The sequence below is a fragment of the Thalassophryne amazonica genome, chromosome 5 (genome assembly GCF_902500255.1).
Source record: "Thalassophryne amazonica chromosome 5, fThaAma1.1, whole genome shotgun sequence".
NCBI classification, from domain to species: domain Eukaryota; kingdom Metazoa; phylum Chordata; class Actinopteri; order Batrachoidiformes; family Batrachoididae; genus Thalassophryne; species Thalassophryne amazonica.
The window spans coordinates 118,584,392-118,600,732 of NC_047107.1; the positions used below are offsets into that span (position 1 = coordinate 118,584,392).

At 40.3% G+C, this 16,341-nt stretch overlaps 1 protein-coding gene across 2 annotated transcripts in view; it reads left to right on the forward strand.

The window, feature by feature from the left end:
• The window catches only part of prkg2 (protein kinase cGMP-dependent 2), a 59,831-nt gene extending 44,168 nt beyond the window's left edge, over positions 1 to 15,663 (forward strand). For both annotated transcript variants that reach the window (XM_034171189.1, XM_034171190.1), the window contains exons 18-19: positions 11,410 to 11,476; positions 15,215 to 15,663. In XM_034171189.1, coding sequence (XP_034027080.1) covers positions 11,410 to 11,476; positions 15,215 to 15,310 — 163 coding nt within the window. In that variant the 3' untranslated portion in view covers positions 15,311 to 15,663. The remainder of the gene's footprint in view (positions 1 to 11,409; positions 11,477 to 15,214) is intronic.
• Positions 15,664 to 16,341: the final 678 nt, after the last annotated feature.

Here is a 16,341-nt window from a genome sequence, read left to right on the forward strand (position 1 = left end):
TTGTTTTGCTCCTGGTCTCACTAAGAAGCATGGGTGAGATGGAGCTGCTTCATTTTTCTGCAGATCTGATTAAGGCAGCACGATGGCTTAGTGGTTAGCACTGTTGCCTCACAGCAAGAAGGCCATGGGATTAATTCCCACCTGTGGCCTTTCTGGTTGGAGTTTGCATGTTTCTCTCTGTGTTTGCGTGGGTTTCCTCCCACATACAAAGACATGCAGGTTAGGTGGATTGGAAACTTTATAATTGTCCAGGTCTCCCTTGTAAAAGAGATCTTGATTTCAGTGGGACTAACTTGGTTAAATAAAGGTTAAATTTAAAAATTTAAAGAGCAGTGGTGAGATAGAGCTGCTTCACTTTGCTGCTGGTCTCAGTGGAGGCATCAGTCGAGTGCGTTATGAACATTATGAGTTTGGTCCTCAGACTTTTATGAGCCGAGTGATTAAAATCACCACTGAATGTAGGGTGAATCTTCAAATGGTTCATTGTGCGACTGGAATTATTTGCATTACTTTCCTTTATTAGCAGAACATGAAAGCAAAGGAAAAGGTTGTGATTGATGAAGATATGAAAAAGAATGAATGTTCACAGTGAAGCTCCCTGAAGGATTCTGAAACCAGAGACACATGGCACATTTACTTTGCTAATTGCATTGTTTGTCCTCGATGACGAAGAGCACCCTGTTGGTCACATGGCACCCGTTGTCAAACGCATAACTTGTTAATATCATGAACATTGTGATGACTTTAACCTATAAGCCAAATGCAAGATTTCCTTTCAAACTAGCTTGTTTTGTGTAGCGACCATTGACTGAACAGATGATGGACAAACCCTCTGTGATGTCACCTAGAGGCTTTTGGAAGACAGGGTTTGAAGCTTAAGTGAGTTGGTTTTGGGTGGTCACATCATGGCAGTGCTTAACTCCGCCCAACTCCCAGCCAAGCCATTAAAGGGTAAAGGGGTGGAGCAAGGGCAAGACCAGTGTGACCCAAATGAATGAAGCCCGAACATGCCCAATTATCTCAAAATTACTAAGATAGCTAAGGCTAACAAGCCTTAAACAAGCTTCGGGGTGATTAACATATATTTTGTGGACTAATTGGTAAATGGACTGCATTTATATAGCGCATTTCCATCTGCATGAGACGCTCAAAGCACTTTACAAATAATGCCTCACATTCCCCGATGTGAGGGTGTTGCTATACAAAGCGCTCGCTGCACAACGGGAGCAACTAGGGGATTAAGAACCTTGCCCAAGGGCCCTTAGTGATTTTCCAGTCAGGCTGGGATTTGAACCGAGGATCTTCTGGTCTCAAGCCCAACGCTTAACCACTAGACCATCACCTCCCCTAAACTAGGCAGTAGCTTTAAAAAACTGTGGCTTTTAAAAATTAGTACCACAAATAATCTCTATAATGAGGCATTACCAATGCTAATGTTACCCAGCTATCGATAATTACAGCTAATGATGCTAACATACAAGTTAAATAACACTAAAATTCACTCAACAAAAGATTGGCACAGACTTCTTAGATGAACCGTTAGTCCAGTTAACTACACATCAAACCATATTATCTGATAATATGTGTATTAAAATACTCAGAAGCTAGCAGCCTGTTAGCAGGTGTCTGTTAGCGGCCTGTTAGTTTGTGTAGGCTCATGCCCAGGGTTGCCAACTCTCACACATCTGGTGTGATAATCACGCTTTCAGCATCAATTTCATGCTCTCACGCCCACCAAGAAATGTCACACCAAAATAAAAATTTCTCCCGTTAATTTTCTGTTGATGACTAGATTAGACCAGACCACAGCGTATTGTTTCCTAATAAAAGGAGAGGAGTTTAAGGCACACACACAAAACAGCTGTTAATATTTGCTGACAACTTTCTGACTGCAGTATTCTCTGATAGTTGATTGGCTGAAAACCCTGCAGCTGTGCAAACACATCAAATAATCTATTGTCTAATAACACTGGGTTGTCACTACAGATAATTATTGATAATTTGATAACTATTAGTGACTGAGAAACCGAAGCGTTCTGAACCACTGAATCAATATAAAGCAATTGTGTTGAGATGGTTCAGTGTTTGAAGCATTTGATATGGCGACATCTGCTGGCCACTCTTTAACATAGCACCTGCATTGAACAATTAAACAGGCACTGATATGTATGTTAAATAAAGGTTCAATGTGCATCTTGAAATTTTTACTATATTTTTGTTTAAAGACATTAATAATATACTTGTGTTATAATGTGATTGTGCAATGGAGACACGCACATCCAAAGCACATAAAGAGGCGTGCAGGACCAAAAACATATCACAGAGAAAAACCAAATGATCTGCACAGCCACAGCGCTCCCAGACAAAAAAAATTTTATTTAACAGAAAATCAGACAGCCTGGCTGTCTGACGAAGGGAGTCCGCCTGAAACGTTACATTTATTTTCTGTTAAATAATTTTTTTTTTTTTTTTTTTGTCTGGGAGTGCTGTGGCTGTGCGGATCATTTGGTTTTTCTCTATAATGTGATTGTGCTATTATAAAATACTGTATGTAATAGAGATATAAATTGTGAAATACAAAATGAAGGGGATTTGGCTGCTTCAAAGGTTTTTATTTAAAAACAAGATAATTTCAGTGGTGTTAGGCTTTAGTCTAAGGAGGCTTGAGTCCTCCTTTCCATTTTTGGAGAGAAGACTCACACAACACAGACGTTGGTGTCATATGAAGACAGATTTTGTCCAACTTGTAAAGAGTTGGAGAAACAGCTGGCTCCCTATCTCTCCTTGCAAATTCACTGCAGAAATTGGTTCTGGAGAGCATTGACATGACCCCACAACCACGACCATCTTGACGCCTGTTGATGAGATTGCTAAATTATTTCGGACAAAGGAACGAGGATGGATGTGGAAAGAAGAACCAAACAGAGTTCCCTTCTCTTATTATTTTTATTAGTAAACAAGGATTGTTTTTTTTTTTTTGTTTTTTTAATTAGGGTTAGGGTTACTAATGATTTTGGCATGCGCTATGCGCACACAGTCTCACTCCAGCCAGGGTCCCAAACTTGCAGAAATAGAAGTAATAGAAATATCCAGCTCTCCATAATTTCACTGATACTTACTGACTGGTAAGCATTGAAAACCGAGATAGACATGTCCAAACTTGTCCTCTGACACGCCGAAACGGAGGTGTTCCTTTCTCTTGCTTCCAAAGCGAATCTGTCTTTACGCGCAAAGCCTCCACGCGGCTTTCCATGACAAAATCTCTTGTTAAAAGTGAAATCTGCCGGAAAATGGCTGATGTCCAGCTCTTGTGATAACCAGAGAAAGAGCACACGACGGTCTCGTATCCACAGAGCCATCCATTTAGAAATGGTCCGGTGGCTTGTGCCGCGTCGTCGCAGCTCGGAGCGTGGCGCGCCGAGCATGGAACGCCAAGCGTCCTTAAAGGGGTCCTTAAAGCTGTACTAACAGACCTTATTCTCTGTGAAGCCTGTAAATTTTCAACCGAAAGCCAGATACATTTTTCGAATGGTTTCCAGGTGCCTGTCTCTAACAGCTTCTGAAAAAATTCTGATGGAAAAAAAGTCCTTTTCATTCCGCCATTTCCAGACAATGAAAATCCGACGAGGGGGCGGGACCACTCTTTCCAAGGCGTGCTCACAGACGAATGACGTCACCGACAGGCGTGGAAAAACTCACGCATGCGCATGAGGGTTCAAGCATGTCTGACGTAAAAACATATGAATGAAATCCATATAGTTTTTGAAAAAAGGACCGTTACTTTATTGACAGACCTCGTGTGTGTGTGTGTGTGTGTGTGTGTGTGTATATTCTTTTTCCGCACCGAACGCCGAACTGTTTACACAGAGACTGCTACCTGCTGCTTTGGACTCTGAACTAACAGTCTTTTTCAAGACTTTTTCACCGTGCTCCAACGCTGAAGAAGACCTCTAACGGTCGAAACGTCGCGACGGAGCACTTTTTTCAATTTTTTGGGCCATATCAATTTTTTTTTTTAGCAAGCTAACTAGCTTGCTAACGCTTTGTTTTTATTTTATTTTTTAGCACTGTTGCCGTGCGTTACTGTGCTGCTCCACAGCGTGTCTGGTGGATTTTTATTTTATTTTATTTTGTAGCACTGTTGCCGTGCGTTACCTGTGCTGCTCCATGGCCTGTCTGGTGGATTTTTATTTTATTTTTTAGCACCGTTGCCGTGCGTTACTTGTGCTGCTCCATGGCCTGTCTGGTGGATTTTTATTTATTTTTTAGCACTGTTGCCGTGCGTTACCTGTGCTGCTCCATGGCCTGTTTGGTGGATTTTTATTTTATTTTTTTAGCACTGTTGCCGTGTGTTACCTGTGCTGCTCCACAGCCTGTCTGGTGGATTTTATTTTATTTTATTTTTTAGCACTGTTGCCGTGCGTTACCTGTACTGCTTCATGGCCTGTCTGGTGCCTTAACTAAAGCACTCCTTCTGCTGAATCACCTCTAAATTATTTACACATTATTCACTTTGCGTGTTGTTTTTAGGAATCCGCTAGGTTAGCGTAGCTACTAGCTCTTAGCCGATTTAGCATGGCGGCTTCTCCTGTCTCTCCCGCACTTTTCTGCTCTGGGTGTGAAATGTTTAGTTATTCCTCGGCCTCCTTTAGCAGTAACGGTACTTGTAATAAGTGTAGCTTATTCGTAGCTTTGGAGGCCAGGCTGGGCGAATTGGAGACCTCGGCTCCGCACCGTGGAAAATTCTACAGCTAGCCAGGCCCCTGTAGTCGGTGCGGACCAAGGTAGCTTAGCCACCGTTAGTTCCCCCCCTGGCAGATCCCGAGCAGTCGGGAAAGCAGCTGACTGGGTGACTGTGAGGAGAAGCGTAGCCCTAAACAGAAGCCCCGTGTACACCGTCAACCCGTTCACATCTCTAACCGTTTTTCCCCACTCGACGACACACCCGCCGAGGATCAAACTCTGGTTATTGGCGACTCTGTTTTGAGAAATGTGAAGTTAGCGACACCAGCAACCATAGTCAATTGTCTTCCGGGGGCGACATTGAAGGAAATTTGAAACTGCTGGCTAAGGCTAAGCGTAAATTTGGTAAGATTGTAATTCACGTCGGCAGTAATGACACTCGGTTACGCCATCGGAGGTCACTAAAATTAACATTAAATCGGTGTGTAACTTTGCAAAAACAATGTCGGACTCTGTAGTTTTTCTCTGGGCCCCTCCCCAATCAGACCGGGAGTGACATGTTTAGCCGCATGTTCTCCTTGAATTGCTGGCTGTCTGAGTGGTGTCCAAAAAATGAGGTGGGCTTCATAGATAATTGGCAAAGCTTCTGGGGAAAACCTGGTCTTGTTAGGAGAGACGGCATCCATCCCACTTTGGTTGGAGCAGCTCTCATTTCTAGAAATCTGGCCAATTTTCTTAAATCCTCCAAACTGTGACTATCCAGGGTTGGGACCAGGAAGCAGAGTTGTAGTCTTACACACCTCTCTGCAGCTTCTCTCCCCCTGCCATCCCCCTCATTACCCCCATCCCCGTAGAGACGGTGCCTGCTCCCAGACCACCAATAACCAGCAAAAATCTATTAAGCATAAAAAATTCAAAAAGAAAAAATAATATAGCACCTTCAACTGCACCACAGACTAAAACAGTTAAATGTGGTCTATTAAACATTAGGTCTCTCTCTTCTAAGTCCCTGTTGGTAAATGATATAATAATTGATCAACATATTGATTTATTCTGCCTAACAGAAACCTGGTTACAGCAGGATGAATATGTTAGTTTAAATGAGTCAACACCCCCGAGTCACACTAACTGTCAGAATGCTCGTAGCACGGGCCGGGGCGGAGGATTAGCAGCAATCTTCCATTCCAGCTTATTAATTAATCAAAACCCAGACAGAGCTTTAATTCATTTGAAAGCTTGTCTCTTAGTCTTTGTCCATCCAAATTGGAAGTCCCAAAAAACAGTTTTATTTGTTATTATCTATCGTCCACCCTGGTCGTTACTGTGAGTTTCTCTGTGAATTTTCAGACCTTTTTGTCTGACTTAGTGCTTAGCTCAGATAAGATAATTATAGTGGGCGATTTTAACATCCACTCAGATGCTGAGAATGACAGCCTCAACACTGCATGTAATCTATTATTAGACTCTATTGGCTTTGCTCAAAAAGTAAATGAGTCCACCCACCATTTAATCATATCTTAGATCTTGTTCTGACTTATGGTATGGAAATAGAAGACTTAACAGTATTCCCTGGAAAACTCCCTTCTGTCTGATCATTTCTTAATAACATTTACATTTACTCTGATGGACTACCCAGCAGTGGGGAATAAGTTTCATTACACTAGAAGTATTTCAGAAAGCGCTGTAACTAGGTTTAAGGATATAATTCCTTCTTTATGTTCTCTATGCCATATACCACACAGTGCAGAGTAGCTACCTAAACTCTGTAAGGGAGATAGAGTATCTCGTCAATAGTTTTACATCCTCATTGAAGACAACTTTGGATGCTGTAGCTCCTCTGAAAAAGAGAGCTTTAAATCAGAAGTGTCTGACTCCGTGGTATAACTCACAAACTCGTAGCTTAAAGCAGATAACCCGTAAGTTGGAGAGGAAATGGCGTCTCACTAATTTAGAAGATCTTCACTTAGCCTGGAAAAAGAGTCTGTTGCTCCATAAAAAAGCCCTCCGTAAAGCTAGGACATCTTTCTACTCATCACTAATTGAAGAAAATAAGAACACCCCAGGTTTCTTTCAGCACTGTAGCCAGGCTGACAAAGAGTCAGAGCTCTATTGAGCTGAATATTCCATTAACTTTAACTAGTAATGACTTCATGACTTTCTTTGCTAACAAAATTTTAACTATTAGAGAAAAATTACTCATAACCCTCCCAAAGACGTATCGTTATCTTTGGCTGCTTTCAGTGATGCCGGTATTTGGTTAGACTCTTTCTCTCCGATTGTTCTGAGTTATTTTCATTAGTTACTTCATCCAAACTATCAACATGTTATTAGACCCCATTCCTACAGGCTGCTCAAGGAAGCCCTACCATTATTTAATGCTTCGATCTTAAATATGATCAATCTGTCTTTGTTAGTTGGCTATGTACCACAGGCTTTTAAGGTGGCAGTAATTAAAACCATTACTTAAAAAGCCATCACTTGACCCAGCTATCTTAGCTAATTATAGGCCAATCTCCAACCTTCCTTTTCTCTCAAAAATTCTTGAAAGGGTAGTTGTAAAACAGCTAACTGATCATCTGCAGAGGAATGGTCTATTTGAAGAGTTTCAGTCAGGTTTTAGGATTCATCATAGTACAGAAACAGCATTAGTGAAGGTTACAAATGATCTTCTTATGGCCTCGGACAGTGGACTCATCTCTGTGCTTGTTCTGTTAGACCTCAGTGCTGCTTTTGATACTGTTGACCGTAAAATTTTATTACAGAGATTAGAGCATGCCATAGGTATTAAAGGCACTGCGCTGCGGTGGTTTGAATCATATTTGTTTAATAGATTACAATTTGTTCATGTAAATGGGGAATCTTCTTCACAGACTAAAGTTAATTATGGAGTTCCACAAGGTTCTGTGCTAGGACCAATTTTATTTACTTATACATGCTTCCCTTAGGCAGTATTATTAGACGGTATTGCTTAAATTTTCATTGTTACGCAGATGATACCCAGCTTTATCTATCCATGAAGCCAGAGGACACACACCAATTAGCTAAACTGCAGGATTGTCTTACAGACATAAAGACATGGATGACCTCTAATTTCCTGCTTTTAAACTCAGATAAATCTGAAGTTATTGTACTTGGCCCCACAAATCTTAGAAACATGGTGTCTAACCAGATCCTTACTCTGGATGGCATTACCCTGACCTCTAGTAATACTGTGAGAAATCTTGGAGTCATTTTTGATCAGGATATGTCATTCAAAGCGCATATTAAACAAATATGTAGGACTGCTTTTTTGCATTTACGCAATATCTCTAAAATCAGAAAGGTCTTGTCTCAGAGTGATGCTGAAAAACTAATTCATGCATTTATTTCCTCTAGGCTGGACTATTGTAATTCATTATTATCAGGTTGTCCTAAAAGTTCCCTAAAAAGCCTTCAGTTAATTCAAATGCTGCAGCTAGAGTACTGACGGGGACTAGAAGGAGAGAGCATATCTCACCCATATGGCCTCTCTTCATTGGCTTCCTGTTAATTCTAGAATAGAATTTAAAATTCTTCTTCTTACTTATAAGGTTTTGAATAATCAGGTCCCATCTTATCTTAGGGACCTCGTAGTACCATATCACCCCAATAGAGCGCTTCGCTCTCAGACTGCAGGCTTACTTGTAGTTCCTAGGGTTTGTAAGAGTAGAATGGGAGGCAGAGCCTTCAGCTTTCAGGCTCCTCTCCTGTGGAACCAGCTCCCAATTCAGATCAGGGAGACAGACACCCTCTCTACTTTAGGATTAGGCTTAAAACTTTCTTTTTTGCTAAAGCTTATAGTTAGGGCTGGATCAGGTGACCCTAAACCATCCCTTAGTTATGCTGCTATAGACGTAGACTGCTGGGGCGTTCCTATGATGCACTGTTTCTTCTCTTTTTGCTCTGTATGCACCACTCTGCATTTAATCATTAGTGATCGATCTCTGCTCCCTCCACAGCATGTCTTTTTCCTGGTTCTCTCCCTCAGCCCCAACCAGTCCCAGCAGAAAATGCCCCTCCCTGAGCCTGGTTCTGCTGGAGGTTTCTTCCTGTTAAAAGGGAGTTTTTCCTTCCCACTGTAGCCAAGTGCTTGCTCACAGGGGGTCGTTTGACCGGGGTTTTACATAATTGTTGTATGGCCTTGCCTTGCAATATGGAGCGCCTTGGGGCAGCTGTTTGTTGTGATTTGGCGCTATATAAAAAAAAATTGATTGATTGAATTGATATATATATATATATATATATATATATATAGTGGTGGGCACAGCTAACCAGCTAACTGAAAAGTTATCTTTTATAAAGCTAAACTGATAAACCACCCAAAAATTTATTGGAAGCTGCAGCTAACCAATAACCGACAACTTTCAAAATTGAGTTTTAACACCACGATCACAAACCAAAACAGTGAATCACCACTTCTGTCTTTGTGCGCTGTGCCCCCTGCTAGAAGCTCCTGTTTACTATGTATTTTACTCTACCGCAGCAAACCGCAACCGCATACAGCAGTTCCGCTGTGAGGCAGAGGTCTTGGAAAATAAAGCAGTTTTGACTTATGGTTTTGATTTATAAATTCAATTATTATGTATAGAATAACTACATTAACGACAATTCTGTCATTTGTACAAAGTTAATATATAACACATAACTTTTAATTTTAAATAATGCACTAATTCTAAAGTTTTGTAACAAACACACACAAATGCCAAAGGGATTATGGGTAAAATAGCATCCGCTGACACTGATTGGTTGACTCATTCATTCTATGTAAAAACAAACACTTTAATGTGATGTGTTGGTTTACATATAAATGTGCTTTTGTAAAATATGCCATTTTTTCATATTTAAAAAAAGCAATTTGACAAAGCCAAAGGTCAAGTTGTGATATAAATGAAAATAAATAAATGATTAGACAACCAATCTGATATAACCTGATAATACTGCCATGAATACTCCTGGCCAGTAGATGGCAGTGGAGACCGTGAAAACCTGCCAAAAGAACTATTCCAAATAATCTGTGTCAGCTACGTTTAATCTGCGTGGAATTTAATAAACACAAACCGAATTTCAGACATCATATATATATATATATATATATATATATATATATATATTACATTACTCTGGACAAAGACGACAAACAGTGTTATAAAGGGCAATAACCAGGACATTATAGAGCAAACAGGAACAATTGCAACTCACAGTGATTCCAATTGAAAATAATCTAGAAGCAACCTGAGCTTCTTCTGGCATTTTTACATAAAACAAACACAATAACAATGTCTATAAAACGAGAGAATATATTCACCAGAGTTTTAGGCACAATATACAAAGGGTTTAATGGTGTTGTCCATGTGGGCCTGATCAGAGCGTCTCAAATGCATTTTCCTGTCATGAAGTTTTACGCTACTCATAATGCACTGCACGCACACCATGTCCACTCTAAAACCTTTACAATTAGTGCAATACTTTAAAACTAAAACATATAGCTGATAGTTTCACTTTAGACGTGATGTTAATTTAAATAACTTGTCCAAAATTAGTTTGACCATAAGTTAAAACTGTATGCCTCTGGATGACTTGGGTGATATTGCTGGCTGGTGAGTAGGGTGTCAAGAGAAATGGTTTAATTTTGTTTGTATTCTGTGACCAGTTCTCCTCTGATTGCAGAGGATAGAGCGGTTTCTCCTGAAACCAGCTATCCTCTGTTTGTAGAGGATAGAGCTGTACATCTGCTATGAAACATTTAACAGGTAGGCTCTAAAATTTTGCTATAAGAATTTGAAAATGTTTTAACTGTTAAAGGTTTATTCACTAAGCTTGCAGTAATATGTTATCGGTCTAAAAATTATCAGACCAAAATTTATCGGAAGATAATTGATCCGATGATGGTTTTCAGAGTTATCTGAAAAGCTAATCCGATAATGAAAATGTTAGCTTCGATAATTAGCGGTAAGTGGATCTGCCCACCACTGTGTGTGTGTGTGTGTGTATATATATATATATATATATATATATATATATATATATATATATATATATATATATATATATATATATACACACATGTTATTTCAACAGTTCTAATTGTTGAAATCATGTCTAAGAATACAGAAATACTGCATAATACAACTGTACCTAATGGCTTCAGAGTGAATAACATTGAAATAACTCTGGATATTAGTTATATGGAACTGTTGAGGAATTATTTTTAGATGTGGTTTGCAGGCAGCTAGTTTTAGTACCTATTTGTTGAATTTACACTTGTGATTATAGTCAGAGTAATCTCATCACTCATGCTTGTCAAACTTGCCAAAAAATACAGAATATCTCTTGTTAAATATGTATTAGATGATAGGTATTCCAGTGATTGTAAACATAAAATGACTGGAAATTTTTTTTTCAGGTTAACGATGGACTCTGTATGGGAACGAATCCATAATCCAATGTTCATACTGTTCTTAATATGTCGCTCTTACCGTTTCAGTCAATATTCTATTTTCCTCAGATATTTTGTATCTGCTGTATGTGAATATGTTATGATTTTATAATGTATATGATTTTTAATTCTCTCTTCTTGAAAATCAATCATTCAAGAAGTTCATATCATTGTGGAACATATTTCTTCTAAGTTACTGATGTGTAAATCTCAAACTATTCATCTTAAAATACATTTAAAACTTCTTTTTGGGTGGTGTAATGTTTCTAAAGGTGGTTTAATGGCTTCAACTGGGAGGGACTGAAGGCCCGGACATTACCTTCGCCACTCAAGAGAGAAGTAAGTAAAGTCAAACAGAGGGAAGCAGAAGAAGTAAAATAGATTTTTATTTAAATAATCAAAAAAATGCTGCTTTATTAAATAGCTGTAGTCACTTTGTATATTGTGTTAAATTTGTGTTATTAATTAACAACTCTATTAACGCTTTGACGTGTCCTGCAGTTGTGTTTTCTCACCTTATCCTGTGTTTACTAGATTTACCATCAAAAGAAGTGACAAGTGAAAAAAAAAACACATAAGACTGTGATATTAATATTTAAAGTTGTGAAGGTTTTAAGGGCAGCTGCGGCATCCATAAATAGATTTGTGTTTATGCTATAAATGTGACTGTAATAGTCATTGAATAAAAAAATTCATCACAACCTTTGTTCAAATGACATTGATTCATTTATTTTTGCTTTGAAGAATAATTGAATCCCAGCATAAGACCTTTGGCAAGTGATGCTAATGAATTAAGACAAACTAAGTGCGTTTTCTGGATAAGGTGTGTTTTTTTTTGAGAGGGTAGGTGACATTTTCCAAATCGACTCATACTATGTCAAAAACTATGGTGTAACGATACACAAAAATCACGGTTTTATACATTTTCAGTACAGTGGAAATAAGAAACATAACATTAAAGATATTTTTTATCTCAGTTAGGCACGTATGTGAATAATCTTGCCATGTTGCAGCAAATTTTTTTCCTTGGTTATGCTCCGGTGCTACTTATATACCTTATCTGCTGAAATTTTGCCTGAAGAAAGAGGTGAATCATGAGTATGTGACAAATATTATGTTTGTCAGAATGCCCACCCCTCCATACATTAATAAAATGTCAGATTTCAGCACAGATAAGTCACCCATTTGGTGCCAGATTTGATCCTCCTTGAGCGCGCAACTCTTGTACTACAAACTCACAAATTCACATCATTGTCATGCGACTACTGCTGATTAAATTAATTCAATTTCCCATCTATTACAAAAGTTATTTTGGGTCACCCGGTATATTTACAGAACTCTGTAAAGACCAACACATCTAAGATGCAGAAGCAAAAAACAAACAACCCTGAAAACTCATTTTTTGCTTTTAATGATGTGCTGGGGCCACAAATTAATTTAATTTAGAGGTGGCGTTTAATGACCTTTAATAAAAAATTAATTTAGTATGGGCGTTTAAGCAACTTTCAATAAAAAAAATGGGCTGGGTGGATGCTTGGCGGCGGAGGGGCGGGGGTGGCTTCCAATATGCGGATACACTGCGTTTTTATCCTGTTCATGGTGCATTTTTCTGAAAAGTATTGTACATGTATTTGTTTTACTGTTGTAAAAGACATTTTGTCAAAATGCATAATTAACAACATCTTGCCGAACGTGTGAGGCCTGTAACAGATCTACTGGCTTTGGGGCTCATCCAGGTTTCACATACATAAGAGATTTATTTCCCTTCACTGTGGCCGTCTTTAATGCTACTGCTGCTGAAAGTTATTTCAGTGATTCCACAAAAACAATATCAGTTTAACTACATATTGACAGGATTAAAATTCACGAAGGGCTCTTGCAGACTGGCTTTAGACAAGACACATGGAATACTGGATGAATAGGTAAGGAGCATGGAAGACGAAGCCGTACAGAAACAGGGTTAGTTATCTTGTCCACTTGAAAAGGACCCAAATATTTAGGAGCCAGCTTACGTGAGTCTACCTGGAGAGGGACATCCTTGGCAGAGAGCCAGACTTCCTGGTTGGATTGGTACTAGGGGGCTGGGGTTCGATGTCGGTCTGCATGGTGGGTCGCCCGATTCCTTGCTCAGAGAAAAGCAGAACGGTCAGCCCTCCACACCCAGTGACAGTGGCGAAGGTGAGCTTGAACAGGGGGAACAGACAAGTCAGCTTCTTGAGATGGAAACAAAAGTGGTTGGTATCCCAGGGAACACATGAAAGGAGATATACCAGTAGCCAAGCAAACCTGCGACTTGTGGGCATATTCCACCCAAAGTAGTTGTTGGCTCCAGGTGGCTGGGTGGGAGGATGTGATGCACCGAAGTGCTGATCCCAGGTCTTGGTTGGCCAATTCCGCTTGCCCGTTGGACTGGGGATGGTATCCAGACGAGAGACTGACCGAGGCCCCGAGCGCCGAGCAGAAGGTCTTTTATACCTGGGAGGTAAACTGGGGTCCTCGGTCCGACACGATGTTCATAGGAATGCCATGCAGCCGGAACACATGGTGGATGAGGAGGTCAGCAGTCTCCTGGGCCGATAGAAGCTTTGGCAGGGCCACGAAATGTGCTGCCTTGGAGAATCAGTCCATGAGGTGGAAGAAGATGAAGGGTTGGGCTGGATGAAAACTGGAGCATGAGTAAACTGGTGTTTGGGTGTACTGAAAGCCTGATCGGCCTCGGGGGACCAAACAAAGGGGGACTTGGCAGAGGTAAGTTTATGGAGAGGTGCAGCAATCTAGCTAAAGTTACTAATAAACTGGCAATAGAAGTTACAGAAACACAGAAACTGTTGAAGCTGTTTTATGTTTGAAGGAACTGGCCACTCGGAAACTACTTGAATCTTAGCTGGCTCTCGCTTAATCTGATTCTGTTGAAATATATACCCTAAGAAAGAGATGGTGGTCTGGTGAAAGGCACGCTTTTCAGCTTTGATAAACAATCTATTTTCTGACAGTAATTGTACCGCCAAATGGACTTGGCGCACGTGTTCAGTGACGTCATGGGGAAAAATCAGGATGTCGTCTAAGTAGACAAATACAAAGTGGTTGAGAAAGTCCCGGAGGACATTGTTAACAAGGACCTGAAAAACAGCCGGGCCATTGGTGAGGTCGAAGGGCATCACAAGGTACTCAAAATGCCCCCCCGGGGGGTGGGGGGGGCCGTCTTCCATCTCCCTCTCCTTTATTCTGACTAGATGGTAGGCATTAAGCAGATCCAGTTTGGTGAATATGGATGCCCCATGTAAGGAGTCCAAAGCCGAATCAAGGAGTGGTAATGGATATTTGTTGCGAATAGTAATAGTATTCAACCCCTGGAACTCAGTACAGGGGCGTAAAGTTCCAGCCATCTTCCCAACAAAAAAGAAACCTGCCCCCACGAGGGATGGATGAGTCCAGCGGCCAGGGAGTCGTGGATGTATTGCTCCATCGATTCCCTCTCCGGGCATGATGGATTGTGCAGCTTACTGCTGAGGAGAGGTGCGCCCGGAAGTAAATCGATCGTAGGGGCAATGAGGGAGAAGCGAAAGAGTGTGACTTTTAGTGAATACTCCTTTAAGGTCATGGTATAAGCGAAGTACGCAACGCATCTGCGCATGCGTGGGTCAAACGGGGTCAGAAATTCCAGCGACCAAACACACACCGCTACCATTGAATTTCGTATACAGTAGCGTTAGCGGACTGTGAAAGTTAAGGCTTACAGGGATTGTTTCAAAGGCTTTAAACCTTAAGCGACGCATACAGTAATGACAGGTGCCCATTGTGCTGTTTTCAAATGCTTGAACAGAATTTATAGGCTTGAAAGGTGGCTGAAAACACACGATTGCAAGGCTCCGCCGAGTCCACCCAAAGTCACCCTGCTTAGCAAGTATTCTGCAATATCCAGTTTCAGACTCTGGACTTCGACTTTGTATTTCGAACATTACATACGGTCACATATTTTATAAAACATTTTTGTTTATTTAGGAAAGCACTGGGGTTAATTGAGGTTGTAGTCGAGGCGACTGCTCATAGAATGAGTTTGTTTCTCATCTCGTGCAGCTCACAGGACCCATGGACCACAGCTACTTTGACATTTACCCTCCAGATGAGGATTCTCCTCCTGAAGAGCTGTCGGGCTGGGACGTGGACTTCTGAGAGCTCTGCTGTGCACAAAACAACTCAATCTCACATGTAACCACGGGTTCCAGGTGACCGCTGAGCTCCGCCTACTTTCCTGCGAACGGCCTCGTTTTAAAATATAATTTAACCTTCATATAGACAGTTTTCACTTACATCAGGATCAATAGCAAAAACACCTGCTCCTAATTTCCATCATGCATGTGATAAGATTATTCCCTGTAACAAGCCCAGATTTGTCCACCAGGTGGCAGACCGGTATATTACATAAGCAACACAAAGTTGTTTTTTTTTAATTGATCTGGTGCATCAGAGTTAACGAATTGTAAATTGTTGATTCTCGCTGTAAGTATGTTAAATTGGAGACGTACAAGTTGGTTGTGTGATTTATTGTGTAAGGAGATGGATTCATTGATTTATCTGTTCATTCACTCACTGGGTTTTGAGGGTACACATCTTGGCTTTGGACAAAGCCGGGAAAATGTTGGACCAAATGCGCTTGAGACACAAAGCGGATTCACGCATCAGATTTCTGTAGCACTGAGTGAGTATAAAATGTAAACCAAAAAAATGATGACAAATGACGTTATTGCACAATATATGGTGGTGTGTAAAGGTGGGAATAGTTTTCTTAAAATCTTGTTTCTGATGAGTGACTGAGGATCTGGAATTATTTTTCTTTGTTGTACACATTCAACAACAACAGCATGTCATTATTATTTTAGTACTCAGTAGTACCTGTGTAACTGTGGAAGCCAGTTCCACGGGTACTGGGAGGACTGGGAACTTTGAAATAGTAATGCAGGAAACAGGTCACTGTCTGGTGTCCTGTTATTGTGGTTTTTTTTTTTGTTTTTTTTTTTTTGTGTGTAATCTGGTTCAGACACCTGACAGCGGCTCACAGACAGGTTTGGAGAAGAAGGGCTCAGGTTTTTTATTTTTATTTATTTATTTTTTTGTGATTTTATGATTCTGAGCTGGAGAAATATTTAAACTTTTAGAGGCTGAATTAATAGTTAAATAAAGTTGCACTCAGTGCCGGTGGTTTT